This window comes from Eimeria necatrix, genomic scaffold (assembly GCF_000499385.1).
Source record: "Eimeria necatrix Houghton genomic scaffold, Enh_scaff111, whole genome shotgun sequence".
NCBI classification, from domain to species: Eukaryota; Apicomplexa; class Conoidasida; order Eucoccidiorida; family Eimeriidae; genus Eimeria; species Eimeria necatrix.
The window spans coordinates 61174-80646 of record NW_013651900.1 but is presented as its reverse complement, the minus strand read 5'-3'; the positions used below and the strand labels follow the sequence as shown (position 1 = coordinate 80646).

The window sequence follows — 19473 nt, the reverse complement described above, 5'->3', positions numbered from 1 at the left end:
CTGTTTGTGCCTCTCGCCCGCCCTTCCTGCACTTGCTGCTGCTGCTGCTGCGGCTGCTGCTGCTGTTGCTAGAAATTCTTCCGGCGACTGCAGCGGGAGAAGGACAACCAGTCCACGGCAGACTGTTCGGTAAGGACAGCTGCTGCTGCCGGTGATGGTATTATTGCTGCGGCACTTCTGATGGTCTGCTGCTGCTCCTGCTGTTCCTGCTGCTGCTTCAAGTCAACCAGAAGACACAGTAGTAGGAAGGATAAACTCCGCTGAAACCTTGCCCTGCAAACTCCATGCTGCTGCTGCTCCCGTTGCTGCTGCTGCTCCTGCGGGGCTGGCTGCCGTTGATGCTGTTGCTGCTGCTGCCTTTCGCGATTCTGCTATGCCTGATAACGCCTGCAGCCTTCAGTGTATCGATTCCTTCCACTGCAGGGAATTTGTCCTTTGCCTTCTAGTGGCTGGGGCTTTCCTCGCTGGGGCTGCTGCTGCTGCACTGCCACGCCCGGCGCCTCTGTTGCAGCAGCAGTGACAACCCGGCGGCTGCAGCCGCCGCGCCGAACTCGTTCATGCTTTCTCTGCCGCCACATCTGCAATTAAATAGTTAAAATAATATCTATTTCGCATTTTGCGCCACAAGAGACCACTCAGGACACGCAGACAGCGCATGTCCTGCGCCGGTATCCCGCACGGGTTTTGCTCTTAGAGGGCGCTGCCCTGCTGCTGAATAGTGCAGCAAATACACACTTCAAAATGTGAATTTATGCAGCAAAAATGAGCTTTCGTGCTGCAGTAGGGCGAGTACTGCATGCTGGGCTAGCTGCGGCCACTGGCAGCCTGCAGCGGCGAAACTTGAACTTGAATGAAAGAAAATGCGACTAAGTCGGCACACAAGTGACCCCCAAGGCGCGAAAGCAGCAGATGATTTAGCCTCTCAGGCTGGACATCAAGAGGCACGCAGATTCCTGAACAAATATCTAATTGATACTTTTGCAAAAAAAAGCTAAACACACTTCGATGCAGTAGTAGTGCCACACTTACCACTGAGGGTGGTAGCTGCTGCCTGGGAGAAAGCCGCTAAATCCTAGCTGCTTTCTCCACTCTATAAACATTTTCAGAGGCATTTGAATTCCCTTAGTGGCTTTTTAGCACAAATACTCAAGGCTATTGAATATGGCGTGGAGAAAGCACTAGAGGCGCTGCAGTTCTGAAGACACTGCGCCTGCTGTTCCCGCGTGTGGCCTGGAACTAAAGTGTAAGAAAGAAAGCAGCAGAGAAAAGGAAAATTAAATTCATTTTGTGCACAAAGGAAGCAGAAAAGAAAAGATTTTGTTCTTTTTCCCAGCCAGATAACTCGCAACCAGAGGCTCCAGCCTCCCCCTTCAGGTCAAATGGCATTTACCAGTATGTCCTGAGACTGAGGCTGGCTTGATCGAATATCTCAAGTACATTTGCTCGGGTACATAAATACATATATATATATATAGATATTTATGTATATGTATATATGTATATGTCTGCATATGAATATATTTCTACCGCCATTCGTAGCGCAGCTGCAGGCAGCACACCAATTTTGCAAGAACATCTTTTTGATTTGCATGTTTGGTGCAGCTTTCTTCGTTTCCATGCTAATTATGATGTTTTCCATTTAAAGAGTAAGTGTAGGATTTCAGTTTCCATGGGATCTGGGCTGTGCAGCGCTGTTGCCACCCTCGAGTTATGCAAGCAGCAAACTGCAGCAGCAGCCACAGAGGCAAACGCTTATGCATGTGTCTGGAAAAAGCCTGCCTTCTACATATGTGCAGATACATATGAACATAATGGAGATTGTAGTTGAATTATAAAAGGGTCTTCTCCTCAAATTAGATTAAATATGTGATTGATGGGCTCATCGGGGTCACCAGTGTTTGGTGCAACGCCACTTAGAGGGGAGGCATTCACTTTTGACCCTCAGTCTTATCTTTAACATAACCAGAAAGTCAAACTTGAGAGCGTTTCTCAACAGTGAAGTTTTTCACTAAGTTTCTCACTAAGACCTTTTGGGATATCTCATTTCCTCTACAGAAAGAAATCCCCAACTTCCAGTGTATGGGGAGCTTGAGCCACCACTGTTTCCTTTTTCCTTCTTCGGCTCTTTAAATCACTCCACGGCAACTCTCAACTAACTGTAACAATAAAATAATATAAAATATTTCAAAAGGCGCATTTAACCCACAAAAATGCCAACTGTGGGGCCACAGTCGCCAGCTAATGCAATTCACATTCTCAAAGCTTTCCTTTCGCACCAAACAAAGCAGCAGCAAAGGCCACATGTGTTCTTCGAAGAGTTTTCCGCAATTCTCTTAAGTAGTTATATCTTTTTGCTTTAAAATACAGAAAGTTCAAATCTCACCCACACGGGGAAATGCTGTTCCTCTTTTGTTGCCACCAACAACTCAAATGAAACTTACGGAAGTACCATTTCGCCACAATTAGCAGCACTAATAGTCACCTGAGCTTGTAATGGCCACATAATGTAATTGAATATTTCAATTTATTTCTCGATTCTAAAACGAAGGAAGTTCAACTTCCAGATGAGCTGACGGCGTTAAGTTAAAAGCCTCAATGCAGTGCGTTTTAGAGAGTTTGTTAGGAGTTGACTGAGTTCAGTGTTAGTCGAACATAGCGTAACTGCGACAAAAATGGGTAAATTCAACTCTAGATCATAAGATTCGTATTATTTATAATGTATGAGTTCAGTGCGTGGCATAGGTGGCCAATTTCCCAAGACTGCAGGGCCGCGGTTGAGGCGTCCACGGTAACTGGGCTCTTAAGATATTGATGAGAAGCAGCAAAGTTTGTCTGTCTTTTAGACTTTTGAAACTCTGTTGGGATTCCAAAGGTTCCACCGCGCAGGCATTATGCACACGTCGAAAGCTGCGACGGGGCAGTTCGGCCGATTGCGAGGCTCAAATGAACGCCCCGATGAAAGAAAATGAAAGAAAGATGTTTTAAAATGCAGGAAAATTAAATATTAAAAAATAATGAGAGCATTAAGGGCCGTTGAGGGGCAGAGGGAGGCTTGAGACCACAGTGCGCCCACACACGACCCTTCGCGAGTCCTGCCATGGAGAGGGTGGAGCTGGGGCCCCCCTAGGAAATATGCGAGTCAGTTTCCAATTGCGAAATTTTGGAACACATAACAAACTTAAATACTTCATTAAAGTAAAATTGAATTAAGTTTTTGTGTTTTCCAGGGCGGCAGCGAGTGCCTGTTAACTCGTGGACTTGGGTTGCAGTATCGACTGCTGCTGCTGCTGCTGCTGCTGCTTGTTCGTACCTGTCGGCTCGTTTCGGTTTGCTGCATTCGGAATTCGCTCTGTGTCGCCATTTAAAATGTATTTTGTTTTCATGAATGCGATCTATCTAAATAAATGAGAGTGCACCGGCGGTCTGTCTGTACTGCGCAGCTCACCCTGCAACGGTGCACCGACCATCGGGCTGTTGCACATTCAGGTTCAGGCTGCTGGCACAGCGGCGAGCCGCATGTGCATACGTATCCTAGTGGCATCTGGGCGCGATTTTATCCATTTGGAAAGTGTAGCATTATGGTTTGCATGTATTCCTAGTCTTTGTTGCCAATTGCCGCGGGGCTGTCTGCCATTCAGTGTTTGGACCAGCTATATCGGCTGTAGCGCGGCCATACCGTCACCGTCTGCCTCCCCACCCACTGCTTTCCCCTTCAGTCTGCAGGACAAACCCTGCATGTAATTAACGAACAAAGGTTTATTTCTATTTCGGCTCTTCAGATCAACAGGGGCGGTCATGAACGTGGAGCTGCGGTGATCTCCTGAGGCCTGCGTGGACCGTTCTGGCTCTAGTGGCTTTCCCTACAAACTGAAAAGCCTGTGGGACTCCGGCTCTGGCACTGCGCAGCAGGAGTCAGACAGGACAGGGGCAGAGAAGCACTAGGTGTGTACGGGGGGCCCCTCCTCCCCTGTCGCAGCAGCAGCAGTAGGGGAAAACTGGGGCATAGGCCGACACTTTTGTTTCTAAGGCCTTCGAAACTGCACTTCTTGGGAATTGCAGCTCAAATTAAGACACAAAATGAGGCCTGGAGATGTCAAGGAACACAGCGCGGCCTCAGCCGCTGTATACGACCAGCTGCCCCTCAGGACATGGGACGGGGAACTGACGGCGCAAGGGTAAAGGCACTTCTGTTGGGCTGTTGTTGTAAAAGAATTAGATACTAGGAATGGGGGAAAACTCAATTTTTATTTTGAAACTGAGGGTTCGCTGGAGAAGTTTCTCTGCAGCAGCAGTTAGTGAATGTGTTCTTTATTTCTTAGTGTTGTTTCTGTCTTGTGCTTTCTTGCAATTGCAGGCAAAACGCCGATAGAAACCACTCAGCTGCCGCTTCTGGCGCTGTGGCGGGGGAGAGTAAAGCCAACCCTCTAGTGAGTGTGTAGAGAGGGTCTCAATAGTTAGCTTCTTCATCGAAATCTGTGCATTTAATTAAAATGGAAACCATTGTTCAACAAATATTTCGGTACTTGCACTCGCTGCGGCTGCGGGAAGCTGTGGGCTTTCGCCGATGTGGAGCCATTGCCCCACCAGCACAGCCCTACACAGAGTTCACAGAGTTATGTAACAACGCATTTACATCCAATTCTCACTCTGTGTGCTTTTGCTTCTGTTACAGGGCAATGGTGTTGGCTCCGATCGTCCGAAAGACGTAGTGAAACTACCGGAATCCGAACGCATGCAGCTGTACCAAAGGCATGAGCTGTGCGTGGGTTCGTTTCAGCTTCTCTAGCTCCACCTTCCCCTGTGCTGTCACCTTTTATCGAGTATATAAACATATTCAAGTTCAATTTCTCAGCCAAGCAGCAAACCCCCAACAAATGGGGAATGGTACATTCTTAGTGGTCGCTATGAAACGTGTTCGCGTCTCAGGCTTGTTGACCAGCACGAGAAGATCGACTACAGCTTGCAAGTCATTCTGGATGAAATCGCCTCCCTTAAGGTACATTTGTTGGGTCCTTTTGTATGGCAGGAACTTGAACTTGGGCGGATTTATGTTGCGATGCAGTTGCCGCTGTGGGCTTCCTTTCGAGAGGCTCTTTGTGTTCGATTTGGGGAGCTGTACAGGCTTTGAGCACTCATGTTTCTAGACTATCTATTGTACTCATGGTGGCCTTCATCCAACTGGTGAAAGACGCCTTGGTTTCAGCCGCGCTTTTGACCATATTCTCTTGATTGAGTTGAACGCAACAGAATCACCTGGTTGCTTTCTCTGCGTGTGAAATAGCCGCTCGCTGGAACCATTTAGGACGCGAATTGCGGATTTTACGCTTTGTTGGGATTGTGTGTCGCTGTGCCTCAGGCGCAGGCCGCAGAAGAGAATGACTTGAATGTGCTGATGGTGCAGTTTATTGTCATGGCTGTGAAGTTACTTGTGGAAGCCGCTTTCAACAAGGACAAGGGTCAGCAGCGGCCTTCGCCGTTTTCTCAGAATAGATTCAGGAATAGCATGCGAGCCATGAATTTGGTCAAGATCTTGCGGCTCATTGTTTTGGCCTGCTCACGAGTTGCTTATGCTTCTTTAGTGCTCGGGGAACATTCCATTTCGCCGCTCAACTCTCACTTGGCAAAGCATTAGTGTACATAGGCCGTCATTGATAGCCGTATTGTTGCTTATTGAGCTCAATCAGCGAATCCAGAACTGTTTTTGTGTTCAGTGGAGGAGCTGCTGCCTACACTTGAGGCAGAATTTCAGCGATTGCAGCTGCCATCTCGGCACCCAAGGCTCTTGGCGTGCTTCAATAGGCTGCGCGAAGTTTGCGGCAAGCCGCCGGTAACTGAGAGTGACTTGGCCACAAAATTAGTGGTTGTTTCAGTGACTGATGCAGATGGTGCTGTGCCCAGCAAGAGCTCGCCCGTAAGCAAGCCCTTCTCAGGCCAAGAGGTAGCACCAGCAGCAGCTGCTGCTGCTACTGCTGCTGAGCCATCGGTCTCAGGCGCCAGCCGAAGGGATGCGCCAGCCCGCTCTGGGGGCCTCGTGGATGATTCTGAGGACGAGAAGAGGAGTTCTTCTCCGCTTGGAAGCAAGGATTTTCCTGCTGTTGTTGTGCACGACAGCAACTCTCGCGAGCCTCCTGCTGCAAAGCCAGCAGAACTGATGCCTTCTCGCTCGGTTGATTCAGCCTTTAGAAGGGAGCCAGTGTTCACGCCGGGAGAGAGGCGCAGAACAGCCACCGCATTTGGTGACGGTGAGCTCCAAGAGGGAACACGCAGCAGGTGTACTGTAGCTTTGGGGGATTTTTCCTTTTGCATGTTTCCTATATGGGCTATGAACGTGTACTTGTTGAGGTGCTTTGGGGTGAATTGTGTATGTGTTCCCACGTGTGTTTGAAAAGGTATGTCAGTGTTTGGTAATATGGGTTGTATGTAGAGATATAAGGACAAATTCCGTGCGTCAGTTAGTGCGCGCACGCTTTTCTGCGGCATTTCTTGTGCTGCAGGAGACTTGCCGCTATTTCAACAGTTCGCTGCAGCTGGAGCGGCGCCTGCGCCTGATGAGTGTCAGGGGTTGGGCAAGCCTTTGGACACAGCTCTGCTGAGCCAAGCGCCGAAGGGAACTCCGATGGATCGCATGCTGGTTGAGGAGGCTGTGGTCCGTGAAGCGCAGGAGTTGGAGATGGAAGGAGATTTGGGCGGATCCGGCTCCAGTGAAATGGGGTATATGGATGCAGTTCAGAGAAACAGCCTTCAGAGCGGGTCTCACGGCAGCCTTTACAGAGACTGGGGTTCAGAGGGAAGGACGAAGAGGGCGGAGTCTGGCCCGGAGTTGGCCGCTGATGAAGGACCATCGGAGCTGGGGGATTCCACAAGATCGGTAAAAGCATTGAGCACCTTCGGCGAGGGAGGTTCGTTTGATGGCTTACTGAAACATGCCACCACCATTCTTTCCATGTCACCTTCCGAGTTAAGGGCTGCGCTGCTGCGGAGCACACACGGGGCCAAGTCCGACAGTGCGCTACGTGTGCGGCATGCCCACGGCGTTGTGCACGAAGACGAACTCTCGGGTCGATTGGATTCAGAGGGGCCTCCGGCACCCATGCATTCGCTAGCGGTCGGCGACAGCAAGGACCACATACAGCTGCTCCAAGATGCAATGGTGGCGGTGGCTGTTGCTGCAGCTGGGGAGCTGCGTGAAAAGAGCAAGGAGAAAACGAAGATGGAGCGGGCAAAGGAGGGGCAAGCCGTTAACAACGGCTCCAGTCCAAGTCGAGGAGAATCCGGAAACAAAAGTAAGGCTGCTGCAGCTGTTGTTCCGGCGCAAGGGAATGCTAACGCTCAAAAGATGCAGATGACAGCGCAACAGCCTGGGGTCCTGAAAGTGCCACAATGTAAAGTACTTGGAGCTGAGTCCGATGCTTCTGACAAGGCAGCGCCACCCTCACGTGCTGTAGAGAATGGACGGTGTGGTGACGTGTGTGGGGCATCAGTTGTCGGTTCTCCTATTACTGGCCGCACGGCCCCTCCGCCAACGCCGGACATGTTGGCGAATCCGAAGACGGGGGAAGCGGCAGGTCCTGCGTCGGCGCAGGACTTCCCGTTTCAGAACGCTGGAATGTATTTGCCGGCAAATCAACTTGCTTGGCAGCAGTTTTTCGACAAAGCAGCGGCTTCTGTGATGCAGCGCAGAGAAAGGGAGTACTTGGAAAGCCAGGCAATGGCCCAAGGCCAGTGGATTGGGCAAACTGGAAGCATTCCCCCTGTCTATTCGGCAGCCATGAGCTACTCTGTGCCCGGAACTAGTGTAACAGAAACAGACGCAGCGTTAGGACGGGGTGTGGTTCCCGTGGGGGCGCCGGCTGCCTTCCAGCCGAGGATGGCAATGGGACCCACAGCTCAAGGTCTGGCGGACCCGGCCTATGTACCGCCTGTTGTGTCTCCCTTGCCGGCTGTGAAGATCGCTGTGCCGAAGGCGCCTAACGCAGGTCCAGCGCACTGCGGGGCGGGGAAGCAGCAGGTGGTGGCTTCCCGGGTTCATGCACAGCAGGTCAGAGCACCTGAAGTGGTTTCGCTAAACCCCCCTATTATAGTGTCCCAGGATAACACCTTTGAAACTCCACGAACTGAAGGGAACTGGGTGTGCTGCCGGAGCGTGCAGCGAAACGGAAACAAAAACGGAAAAGCGGCCAACCAGTTGCGTTGATTTACTCGCTTAGTTCATGTGTTCTTGGGGGAATCCGGTGGAAGTCACCATGATGTTGGCAGTTGTGGGTTTGTGCACTAGTATTCGTGTTGGGCTTATCGTCTGTTTGTCATGGGCCCTCGCACTGTGCTGCAACTAAGCGGCATTCCCGAGCCAATGGACTGTACCATTTGTGATTATGTCTTGCTTTGTGTCTTGCTGGGACGTGACCAATCACCAATGTAATACATGCAGTAGCTCTCCTGTTGCTGAACTATTTCTCAAGATGCAAAATGCTCAATTTACTAACACGTTTCGGCATATGGCTGCTAGGAGGCAGAATTGTACATGCTTGGCCGGCCTGCTGCAGCTATGCGGCCAGTTTTAGCCAGCAGCTGTTGTAGCTGTTGCTGCGCTTCTATCTCAGTGTTAGGGAAGTCAGTTCGGAGGCAGGATTGGGCAACGCCGCGGAAATACAGCAAATGGAATATATGTCCCCAAACCGGCAGAAGCCAAGGAGCCTAAAGATAAAGTATTACTGGGTGGAGGGATCCTTCCCCAACAAAAACGAGAAATCGTGACGCAACCTGACAAATGGTAGCTGCGGCTCGGCTTCAGTTTGTTCTTTCTTTCTAAAGCTGCAGCATTAGCTGTTCTTGCGCATGGAACTCCAATGCATCTAGGCTAACGTGGGTTACGTCGGCTCCCTCCTGCGGATACTCACAAAAGCACAGACAGCGGCAGATCTTGCTAATAAGCGAACTTCGTTCGAGCGCTTGTCGAAAAGTTTACTTGAACGGAATCAAGTAGATGATGAGTAGATGATTCGTAAATGGATGCCAGCAAATGCACTTTCGGCTTTTCTGCATCGTGCGGAGCAGATTGTTGCAGGGCTTCGACATGGATTAAATCGAAGGCCTGTTAGTGCTCACATCTGAAGCTGGTGTAAACAGCAAAACTTGGTTGTTCATTGAACAGAATCTCCGTCTGGGGTGCACACATCACAAGTCAGCCTTCTGTCCGATTCAACATGCTGCATGCGTGCAAAGTGCATGCATACATACATAGTGCGTACTGTCCAGCTGCAAGCAGGGAGAGCTTCATAGTGGCCTCACTTTACACATCCTGCAGTGACGATACAGTGCTAATCGATAGTGAAACATGAGGTGTTGACGTTATCTGCCTCTCTAAGAGTGCAGTGAATGAAATCCTTAGCCAGCGTAACCCTGTCAGTTTTGCATGTGGGAGGGCCAACAAGGGGTACTTTTAGTCAGCGTGAGCAAACCAGATGCACTGATAGTCTTACCGCGGAAAGGTCTGTACAAGAGAGAAACTTGACAGGGCTGTGAGGGGTCGAACGCCTTCCATGTTTTGGCTTTCAAATACTATCCACTCACAGATGTGCTGCAGCAAGAGCAGATAGACGGAGAAGCTCACCTTTGTGCTACATCCTGAACCCTCGACCCTACATATCTTTTGCATGCGAAGCAGACTGCGATTCATGATGATTTACGAGCCAAAGGAATGACGCAGAAGTGATGGCAATACTAAGCTTTTTATATTTTAGAGTGGACATTGGACGGTGGTAAGTAGGAGCGAAAAGCAGCGGAAACACGAGAACATGTAATCGTGCACTATTGCGGCATGCTCATACAGTTGCTTGCCTTGATTGTCTGGTCTTTACGAAACCGCCGAGACAGTCGCTTTCCAGACGGCGTTCTCACAAATACGAACTTTACGTCCGCCTCGCCTGCTGGAGGTTCCTCGGGCGGCTTTGCTATTTCCTGGCAATGCAAAAGAGCTACTGTAGTAAACGCATAGTAATGCCAAATTCAAATATATATATTAAGATTGTACTTGTGAGATTATGTTATTCATGCATTCACTGTAGTAGCGTTTTTCTGTTTTGGTTTATGTTTCTGAAGCTGCCCTCCGGTTACATTATTGTATGCACTGCGAAAAGTCTTGTTCTTGAATCCTCCTGCTCACTCAACTCCCTTGAAAGTGCAAACTGTACCCTAAGTTCCTTTTCTTCGCCGCACACGTTCAGTGTCATGCAGTGTCTTTCTACAGGCAAACACAGAGGATTCGAAAGGTGCAAACTGGCCCGCGTACCTTTTTGTAGCATTCCATAGACAGACGAATAGCTTCCTGCAACTCAGGATCTTCTGATGCGTCTTCTGGCCCAGCGCCGTCAGCTACAGGGCTCCGATCCTCGAGGCGACTGAGGTACAAAACGTGCATGCGAAATGGGGCAATAAGCTAAAATAGTGCCGGTCGTTGTGTTGTGTAGAGTTTTGCAGCGAGCTTCATGAAATTTGGGAGGCGCCCATACATGCATGAAACCATGCCTGAGAATCTGAACCGCAGACTGTTCCCCCTAGGCCAGATATGGTTGCCGACGCTTACTATCCTTCTCCCTGCGGCCATACGTGGGGTTCCCTGCCTCTAGGGGCACTAGCGAGGAATGATTTTCCTGAAGTCTGTGGCAGGAATACCCATATAGTCAGTACTTTAACATGAATAATGCAGCTGCTTAAGAATAAATGGTGCCATGCCCGGAATAGCGATATCAGTGGAAAACCACCAGCACATGTGTTCTCTATGAAAAAGCGGCAAGGGAACATTTTGGCGGTCTAAAAACAGTCACAGTATAGCAAGTGTTGAAAAAAAATCAATTTCCAATAAACCTGACCTTGTTTTCTGTGAATAGCATTTAGGACAGGAACCCAGAGAACCAGATAACTGGGGAGACAAGGAGATACTCACTGCATCTCCATTGCCCCCAAGACGTTGGGCTTCTTGAGCCGCTTTCGTTTCCTGTTCCGCCGCTTTCCTGTGGAGCTCTGAGCAGGTCAGTCATGTTCAGAATATTAAAATATACAAACTTCAGCTGCGCCTACACTCATGTTCAGGTGAAGCTACCATGAGCTGTTAGCAGCTCCTTTTATACGTCTCTTTGTTGGGCTTGCTGCGTAACGACAGATAAAATATCGGCTGGCTTGGCCACAGTCGCCTCACCCTCAATCTCCTTTTGTGTCAGGTAGAATTGATTATTGTTTCGAGTTTGCATGGCTCCTGGGGCCGGCAGATCACCCACTTCCGGTCGCACGATGAAAATAGTATAGCCCTGGCCCTTCAAGGAGCTCAAAAATGCCTCCAGGTGAAAGCTTGAAATGACAGTGGGCGCCGGTTTCATGCTATCCAGATTGTACCTGTAAACAGTCCGCACAGTCCGCACATGTTAAGATGTTTTTCCAGCCCTTTGCAATACATAATTCAGAATTTTAGATTCGGAGTTGTGATGAGGTCCCGCGCACCATGTGCCGTGAACTCTGCGCAGCGCCAGCCAGTGGTCCGCGTGGTTCAAGATGTAGCCGAAGTCGACTCCAGCTTCCTCATGCTCGCCCACATTCCTTTGACAAATGCAGTGGATTCGTTTCCGCCGTAGGCATTCTATCAAGACGCTGACATTGAAATATCCATCAGCGGCGACGTTGCCGCTGCCTTCCGCCAAGAACGCTTGGTAGTCCTTGGATTGGGTACCTGAAACACCCACCAAGCCTAATTTTAAACCTGAATTACTTGTGTGTGATTGAAACATCTGAAGAAACATGTACGTGTGCTAGGGGAAGCCGCGCATCAACACAGCTTGAGCCACACGCAGCACCGTAAGTGCAAATACACTGGCCATAGGCTCAAGCGGACCTCCCTCTGCCATCAATTGTCGCTCCTTCTGGTCGAGTTCCAGCCCTATGGACGAAAGTTCCGCCTCCGTGAAGTAAGGGCCCTGCAATGGCAGTTGACGAGCAACTTGTAGTTCTCTTCAGCTCAATGTTGCTTCTTCTGAGTCAACCGCCTAGCTGATAATCGGCAGGATGTCTCAGGTACACTATTACTGAATTTGTTTTCACAAAGGGCAGTATTGGACCATGACAGCTCCAGCTTTCTTCAGCATGCGTAGCCACCTCACCTGCAGTACCGAGTTTAGGCAGTGCAGAGCGCACATGCGATCTGCCCCTTGCTTTTCCCAGTACACTAGTGGACCACGAGACCGCATTGACATTGTAGATTGATGAAGGTGAAGAGAAGGTCACGCGCCGCTGCGTCAAGTTGACGAATAAACCCGAAGGTCGCGAAGGGGACCAGCAAGCCGCTGATTTCTTACGCAGTGCAGGCAGTCGTATTCGGTGGGTTCAAGTCGAAGCAGCTGTATTCCTCTAAAGGCTCATAACTAAGCTGTGGTAACCTCTGACCATTAACGGTACGACTTTGCATGCGTCGAGGGTAGACGTTCTGTAAGCGCACCAGCTACGAGCTGTCCACTGGCGACAGCGCAAATAAAATCAAGACTAAAGGAACTTATGGGTATTAATTCGCCCCAACTGTTTGCTTTGCCTTTGCTGAGTTGCCGAGCCAACTCGTGAAAGGCGCCGCCGACAGTGGCTGTTGACTCGCTGCAGCATGCAAGGCCATAGAGAGATAGCAACGGAGGTACGTGCAGCCCCTTCCTGATTCCTTTCAGGCTGAGAAAGCAAGAAAAGTTCGGGAAGGAAGGAAATAACAATGGACTCTGCGTGAGCCGACTCGCCACGAGGGAAGCAAGCGGTCAACTGCCAGCACAGCCAATAACCGGAGGCGCCAGTCAAATTTTTGGCACTAAACGCCCCCACAAAATACCTGATACTATCTATTTGAAGTACTTTTGGCTCTGGCTCGGCTAGGAGGAAAAACGTAGCGTCTGATTGCATGCGTGTTTAACCAGGGACGGTGGCGGCCGCTCGCTCCCTCCTCTGCATACGTGAAACTGAAACCCAAAGTCATTAGGCCACTTATTGACTTTTTGACCGTAGCCAATGTAATTAAGCTACAAAGTGAATAGTTTGTTTTCCAGTGAAGCTTCAAAACCCGCGTTCAGCGTTAGGTGGTGGTTGTTGCTGGAAGCCACAGCGGAACACAGTTGCTGCCAAACTTATAAGAGCAACACAACTTAGCAATTTCGATAGGGCACAAGATGCATTGCTGGTGCAATAAAGGGCTGAGATCAAAATGGCATCATGCATCAATAAATGCATTGTTAACTGTATTGCCCACTCTCCCAAACCCACTTGTTCTGAAATATACGCAGTAGAGTCCAGCATAAAAGTAACAATGTTCAGACTTACATGAAAGACATACAAGCTTTACCAGGCTCGACACAAAGGCTCGCGCGCGCAGGCTCATGGATTAATGTAGGAGCATGCAGTTAATTTTAAGCATTCTGCGCATGTGGAAGTAAGTAAACAAAATTTTGTTTTTAATGTATACAAAAAGTAAACCTGTATTTGTACTTTGATGTCAATTCCGATCATATGTTTAGAGGCCCCACGAGGCACCAGAAGCCATGATGCTCACTAACTCTAGAACAATGAAAAGTTCAGCAGAAGATGCAGACAGCTGGAACTGGAAACACTGGTATTCCAGTTAGGCACGGCAGAAATAAAGTTCAAGTTCTTAGCAAAGCAGTGCTACAAGGGGGCTCACGGGGTTTGCCTCGAGGCTGCGCATAAATGCCCCCCGGACGCGTTGTCTGAAGACATTGTGCGTGGCCTTAGTGAATGAGGTTGGGCATAAATGCCCGCCGAGTGCGTTGTCTGAAGACATTGTATTTGTGTGTGGCCTTAGTGAATGCACTTAGCACTGCTGTCTCTGACACCAATATGCATGTGTGTCATGCCTGCGACCCTGTCAAGTGCCCATGAGCATTCTCCCCAGTCTTCCACAGGAGTTCCTGTTTGGGCATATGAGCACTGCCACGTTCACATTCCTTCTGGGGCATTGTCTTTCCAGCATTGGCTCATGAAGAGAATATGTTTTGCAGTCTCTTAGGAAGTTTTCATTACATCGCAATGTTGTCCGCCCCTTTTTCCTCCATGAATGTAATCTGGTGCTAACTGAGACCCAGCACCCTTCATTTAAAGATCAACTTGAGGCTCCTCTAGAAAACCATGGAAAACTGTTCTTGTGGCATGAAACAAATACTCATGTTTGACCATTTTGCCTCGCGCTTCACTGTGGCCAGCTTAGCTCTAGCCACGCTGAATTTACTTTCCTACTTACACCTGCCTCTGGTCCTACGCGAAAGAGGCCGCCAAGGCAGCTGGCCCTATGGCCACTCCGTGTTACGTCAGGCTGATTGTGCGCTTACACGGCCAAAAAGGCCCTTTAATCAAATTTTGCATGAATTCGCAAGGTGACGAGTTGCGCAATGCGCTGTGAAGGAAATAGGATAAAGAATAAATGATGAAGTTCCCCATGACTGGTGACATTGTGAAGTGCTGCGTTTTACCCAGGCTGAGCTCCAGTCAGCCTCACTAGTAAGTGTGCATTATCTTTACGCGATTCGAACTGTAGATGTGCCTTTTCTTCACGGCTACAAATGAGAATCAAGGCATCTTTAATTCTTAGGTTCTGCTCATTAAGTCAAACAAGTTATGGACCTTCAAGCGTGGTTCTACAAATGCAGCTGAAGCTCTCTGCACGCTAAGCTGCGAAGACTTCAGCATACGTGGCAGTACTGTGATGCGAAGCGCCTCAAGCCGTGGAACGATCTGGGCTTCTTCATGGAAAAAACGGAATTCCTACAGCTCCTGTGGAAACGTATTCCTTTTGACGGGTCCACATGGGAACAATGAAGAACAATGAAGGGCATGAGGAACAATGAAGGGCGAATAGTTGCCCGCCTGCTCATTTAAGCCATAAAAGACGCTATATTCTTAATGGCCGAAACCAGTGAGCGCCTTGTACTCCCCTCGTCGAGTTAGTGAATGTCCCACAACTAACACCGCATGTCTACTTTCAAGTCAATCCAATTTGGACTGCCTGCAAGTGCTCAGATGGGTTTTCGCGCTATAATTTGATTAATTCTCCTAGTTCACCGCGCGCTAAATCCCTGATCCTGCCGTGCATACACGGGCTTGAACAAAAACAGGAGTCAATTACTATTCTTGTTCCTGCACAGATTACGGCAGCGGGTTGCCAGCTGCATTTGAGTTCTGCGGATGGCCTCTGCAGAGGGCCTCATATATATGCCATATGCAATGCGGAGAAGTACGAGTCACCGCACCGTGCACTGATGTTCACAGCATGTGCGCAGTCAAGTCAAAAACTGCCACTGGACAACAGAACGTGGCGCAGAGAACTCAAGAAAGGCCCATCAACGCTGAGCCAATCGTCCAACGAGATCGGATACTGAGGTACGAAACAAACCATCTCTTCTTAGTCTGAATACGGAGGCATCAAGAAGTATTCTATGCAACAGCGCAAAGGATGACAAACATTCGAAAGTAAGTGAGGAAAGGAAATACTGATTTCCCTCCATGCCAATGGCCTGTGCACAGGCCCCGCCACTTTTGCGCAGCTTCGCGGATTAGCGCAGCAGCAAGACAATACTGCGTCAACTTATGACGGCCCAAACAGGCCCAGCTTTCTGGCTTCGAACTTCAGCTGTGTTAAGTGGGCCTGTGCAGGCGACTAAAAAGATAAAAAGTTTACAAGTAACCCTCCGCGATGATTGCGTCCGCAACTTTACGGAAACCGTCAACGTTTGCTCCAGCCACTAAATCCCTCTCATCCCTGCCATAAGCCTTGCCTGCAGCAGTGCACTTTTCAAAGATGTCGCTCATGATTTGTTTTAGTCGCGTGTCCACTTCCTCGCGAGTCCAATGTAATCGCATTGCATTCTGGCTCATCTCCAGACCGCTCACAGCTACTCCACCTGCACCACAAACCTCACTGAAACCTGTGGCAAATTAGTGACAGGAAAATAAGCAGAGAAATTTGAATGCCGGTTTCACGCAATCTCGGGCTACTTGCACGCTGCAACATAGTCAGTGATCGTCTCCTGGATTTAGGCCTGTGCAGAGCAGTGCGACCTAACGTCTCCCGCCGGACATGTTTCTGTGTGTACCTGCATTCGCCGCCTTGCCAGGACAGACAATCACTCCGTTTTTAGTGAACGTTTCCGTGGCCTTGGGCGTCAGAGGCATGTTAGACCCCTCAACGACCACTCTGCAGCCATTCTTGCACATTTTTGCTGCAGCAATGTCATCAACTTCATTCTCCTTTGCACAAGGAAACGCCAGATCAGCAGCCACAGCCCAAGGTGTCTCGTTGTGCTGGAAAACAATAGTGTCACCCTGCGGGTTCGGTCAGCACAGGAGCAAGGAGAGCACCGAGCAGCTGCACATCAGAGATTGTCTCGCACACAATGCTACAGGCTACCGAGGCTGCGCAGCACGCCCTTGTGAGATGAATGAAACTGGAATCCGAGGGAGCAGCAACTGCAATGCTGCGCTTGTTCAGCAAGCCCTGCTGAGATGAGTGAAAGTGGAATCCGAGGGAGCACGAACTGTATGAGTGGCCTGTTGTCCTACGTCTGCAAACGACCTAACGCGAACACAAGAGTCTGCAGCTTTTGCTTCTTTAATACGTTGAATGTCCTCCTTCGAGAATCCCTGGGAGCAATAGATCATGCCTTCGCTGTCGCTGAGGGTCAACACTTTGGCGCCCATGGCTAGCAATTTCTCAGCGCAGTACACTGCCACATTCCCACAGCCACTTAAGGTGCAAGTCTTTCCTCTTAGGCTTTCATTCTGAAAAAACGAATACAAATAACGTCCTAATCCACAAAAGTGGGCAAAGACGTTTCCATATGTTTATACTGGAACGCATTGGTGTACCGTGATAACCATTTTAGCTCGCTGATAGTAATTCTTCTCAAGCTTCGTTTGCATAAACTGAAAGCGGGTGCGGAAGGCTCACCAATAGCTTAGTTAGTACATTTTCAGCAAAATAAGCGCAGCCGTATCCTGTTGCTTCTGGCCGTATCTCCGAACCTCCCCACCCCACATCCTTCCCCGTTATAGCTCCTTCGAAATTGGACGACAGTCGTTTGTATTGACCAAACAGAAATCCAATCTCACGTGTTCCCACGCCAATGTCACCTGCTGGAACGTCTCGAGAGGGGCCAATGTGTTTTGCCAGCTCGGTCATAAAACTCTGCAAAATCCACCGCAGTTTGTGAGTAGTAACAGATATTCATGGGTTATTTATGCAAACTAGAAGCGACTGCCGTGTCCTGCAGATCTCATACAGTGCACCAGGACACAACTTCCTTCTTGTTCACTGAAGTCCACATGCGCATGACGAAGCAGAAAACTGCATAGAGCACTGTACTGATTCGTGAGCTCCACTAGGCCATGCTGCAGAAGAGCCTTGCATGGCATCCAAATCTCGTGATCGTTCTCACCTGGCAAAATCGTCTGATCTCATTTACTGACTTTCCCTTTGGGTCGAAGTCAGAGCCCCCTTTGCCCCCACCCATCGGAAGCCCTGTAAGGCTGTTCTTGAATATCTGTTCAAATCCGAGAAACTTGATCACCGACAGAGACACAGTGGGGTGAAAACGCAAGCCACCTTTGCACGGACCAATTGCAGAGCTATACTGCACGCGGTAGCCGCAGTTGACGCGCTGCAGGCACCAACACAAGTTTATGCTGCACTACTGCGCTTTTCCCCGCTGCTTGTATAGTTGTTCAAATGCAGTACAGAGAGGCAGCTGCGTAGATCGTGTATGACATACTAGTGAGCCTTTATCGTCAAACCAGGGCACTCGAAAGGTTACGACCCTCTCGGGCTCTGCAATGACTTCGAGCGCGCTGATGTACTGCGGGTTTTGCCTTAGGAAGTGCTTCAGCGACTCGCAGACTTCCGAGAAAGCCTGCAAGAATTCCGGTTGCATGGCGTTGCGCTTCTTCACGCGGTACTCCATGCGCCGAATGCGCAAGTCCACGTCGCAATCAGGAGGCGTTTCCGCGCAGGCAACTTCGGGGTGAGCGAGCACACTCTCCGTCATTTTCGCTCTGCAGCAACGTCTCAGAACTCAAAGCCTGAGGCATGATACAGACAAAAATGCAACAATAGGATGATAACACAAAGGATTTCACTAGGAAACAGGGAGAAGGTTGACGAACGTCCCAGTAGCACTTGAGTGTGCCTTGACGGACCATTACCACTGACAGGGCTTGAAAGAACAACTAAAAGTTGGGATCAGGATGAAACTAAAATTGTCCTGCTGTGATGAGGTTCTACTTTCAAGGCATGATGTGCTGCTATTCAATATAAATATCCTTACTGGTTGCAGCTCAGTACACCAGCGCACTTACCAGTGAGGTCAAACGGTGACTTGCCTCGGCAACTCGAAAAGGCACGCCAGAAAATGCTAAAGTAATAGCTAAAAAGACCTGTCAATATTTAATCCCCTAAATGGTTTTTGTTAGGGGTTGAAGACACTGAGTGTAAATGAAAGACAAGGGTAAGCAACACGCTGCCAAGTGACGCTGCGCAGCATAGCCGGGCACTGGTTGTTGCTGCATGCTGCTTGCGCTGTGGCAGCAGGCGGCGTTGACCGGCGCTCGCTCAACAGGAGCTGTTTCTTTCTACTTATTAGCAACTACAACTATGAATTATTTGATTTAATGGAGAAGGGAGGCTCATAACGATGCGCCTCTCAAGATCACAGGCTGCGCGGTTCCTCGCATGCCTTTTCTTGTCGACGTACTGCGCCCGTTGTGTCCTCGCATCTACAGAAGCTCCGCCGAAGGGCCGCCAAATCCGCTTTCTCTTCGCGGCAAGGACAGCATTTTTGCCGCTCGCGGTGTACAACTTACCTGCTGGTCTTCCAGCGCAGCACCTGAGCCACCATTCTCATTGCGGCCGACAGCCTCTTGCCGTACATTCACCTGGCTGCTCAGCGCGAGCGCCCGCACCTATTCGGGTCCCACGCAGGGCGGGCTCTCTCCTTCTTTCCAAACTGTCCTTCTTGACCTCCCCAGACCCTGTAACTCTTGGGGACGAGGGCGCTGTGGAGGGGGGTGGCACATCAAAGGGTTCATTGCTGGACAGGACGCTGCCGCAACCCTACGTGGAGGCGAACTCGCGTTACGTGCGCCTGTCTCCGATAAAGACACGGAGGGTTATACAGGAGCTGCGGGGAAAGACGCTGGCGGGGGCTCTGGCGCATCTCGCCACCTCCCCCCGCCGGCCGGCCCTTGCCATTTTCAGAGCCATCGAGTCGGCCCTGGCCAACGCTGTCAACTTGCACGGGGAGCAGAACCTCAAGCCGCAGCTTGTGTCCGTCACAGCCAATAACGGGCCCGTCATGAAGAGGCCTTTCTTTAAAGCGAGAGGCCGAATGGATATCCGGCGCCGCCCCACAACGCATATAAAGGTCATCATTAAGGCGTTTTGAATCCAGGTGT

At 49.8% G+C, this 19473-nt stretch overlaps 5 protein-coding genes across 5 annotated transcripts; 2 read left to right on the top strand and 3 right to left on the bottom strand.

Annotated features, from left to right (window-relative positions):
• Positions 1-68: 68 nt before the first annotated feature.
• On the bottom strand, positions 69-578 carry ENH_00004300 (hypothetical protein, conserved; the record flags this gene model as incomplete). Its single annotated transcript, XM_013578376.1, is given in 2 exon segments — positions 69-371; positions 375-578. Coding segments are annotated over 2 exon segments (507 nt in total).
• Positions 579-4077: 3499 nt separating this feature from the next.
• ENH_00004290 (hypothetical protein, conserved) lies at positions 4078-8194 on the top strand (the record flags this gene model as incomplete). The annotated part of the gene is made up of 7 exons (XM_013578375.1): positions 4078-4175; positions 4355-4427; positions 4673-4758; positions 4927-4996; positions 5357-5456; positions 5712-6242; positions 6495-8194. The coding sequence occupies 7 exons, from the start codon at positions 4078-4080 to the stop codon at positions 8192-8194; spliced, it is 2658 nt and encodes an 885-aa protein (XP_013433829.1).
• Positions 8195-8805: 611 nt separating this feature from the next.
• On the bottom strand, positions 8806-12239 carry ENH_00004280 (machado-joseph disease protein, putative; the record flags this gene model as incomplete). Its single annotated transcript, XM_013578374.1, has 8 exons — positions 8806-8883; positions 10289-10397; positions 10606-10656; positions 10869-11019; positions 11195-11388; positions 11494-11719; positions 11882-11963; positions 12147-12239. 8 exons carry the CDS (start codon positions 12237-12239, stop codon positions 8806-8808), a joined length of 984 nt encoding a protein of 327 aa, XP_013433828.1.
• A 3463-nt stretch (positions 12240-15702) lies between these two features.
• On the bottom strand, positions 15703-18068 carry ENH_00004270 (NADP-specific glutamate dehydrogenase, putative; the record flags this gene model as incomplete). The annotated part of the gene is made up of 6 exons (XM_013578373.1): positions 15703-15929; positions 16122-16350; positions 16588-16806; positions 16976-17212; positions 17463-17684; positions 17796-18068. The coding sequence occupies 6 exons, from the start codon at positions 18066-18068 to the stop codon at positions 15703-15705; spliced, it is 1407 nt and encodes a 468-aa protein (XP_013433827.1).
• Positions 18069-18713: 645 nt separating this feature from the next.
• ENH_00004260 (50S ribosomal protein L22, putative) lies at positions 18714-19463 on the top strand (the record flags this gene model as incomplete). The annotated part of the gene is made up of 1 exon (XM_013578372.1): positions 18714-19463. One exon carries the CDS (start codon positions 18714-18716, stop codon positions 19461-19463), a length of 750 nt encoding a protein of 249 aa, XP_013433826.1.
• Between the last annotated feature and the right edge of the window lie 10 nt (positions 19464-19473).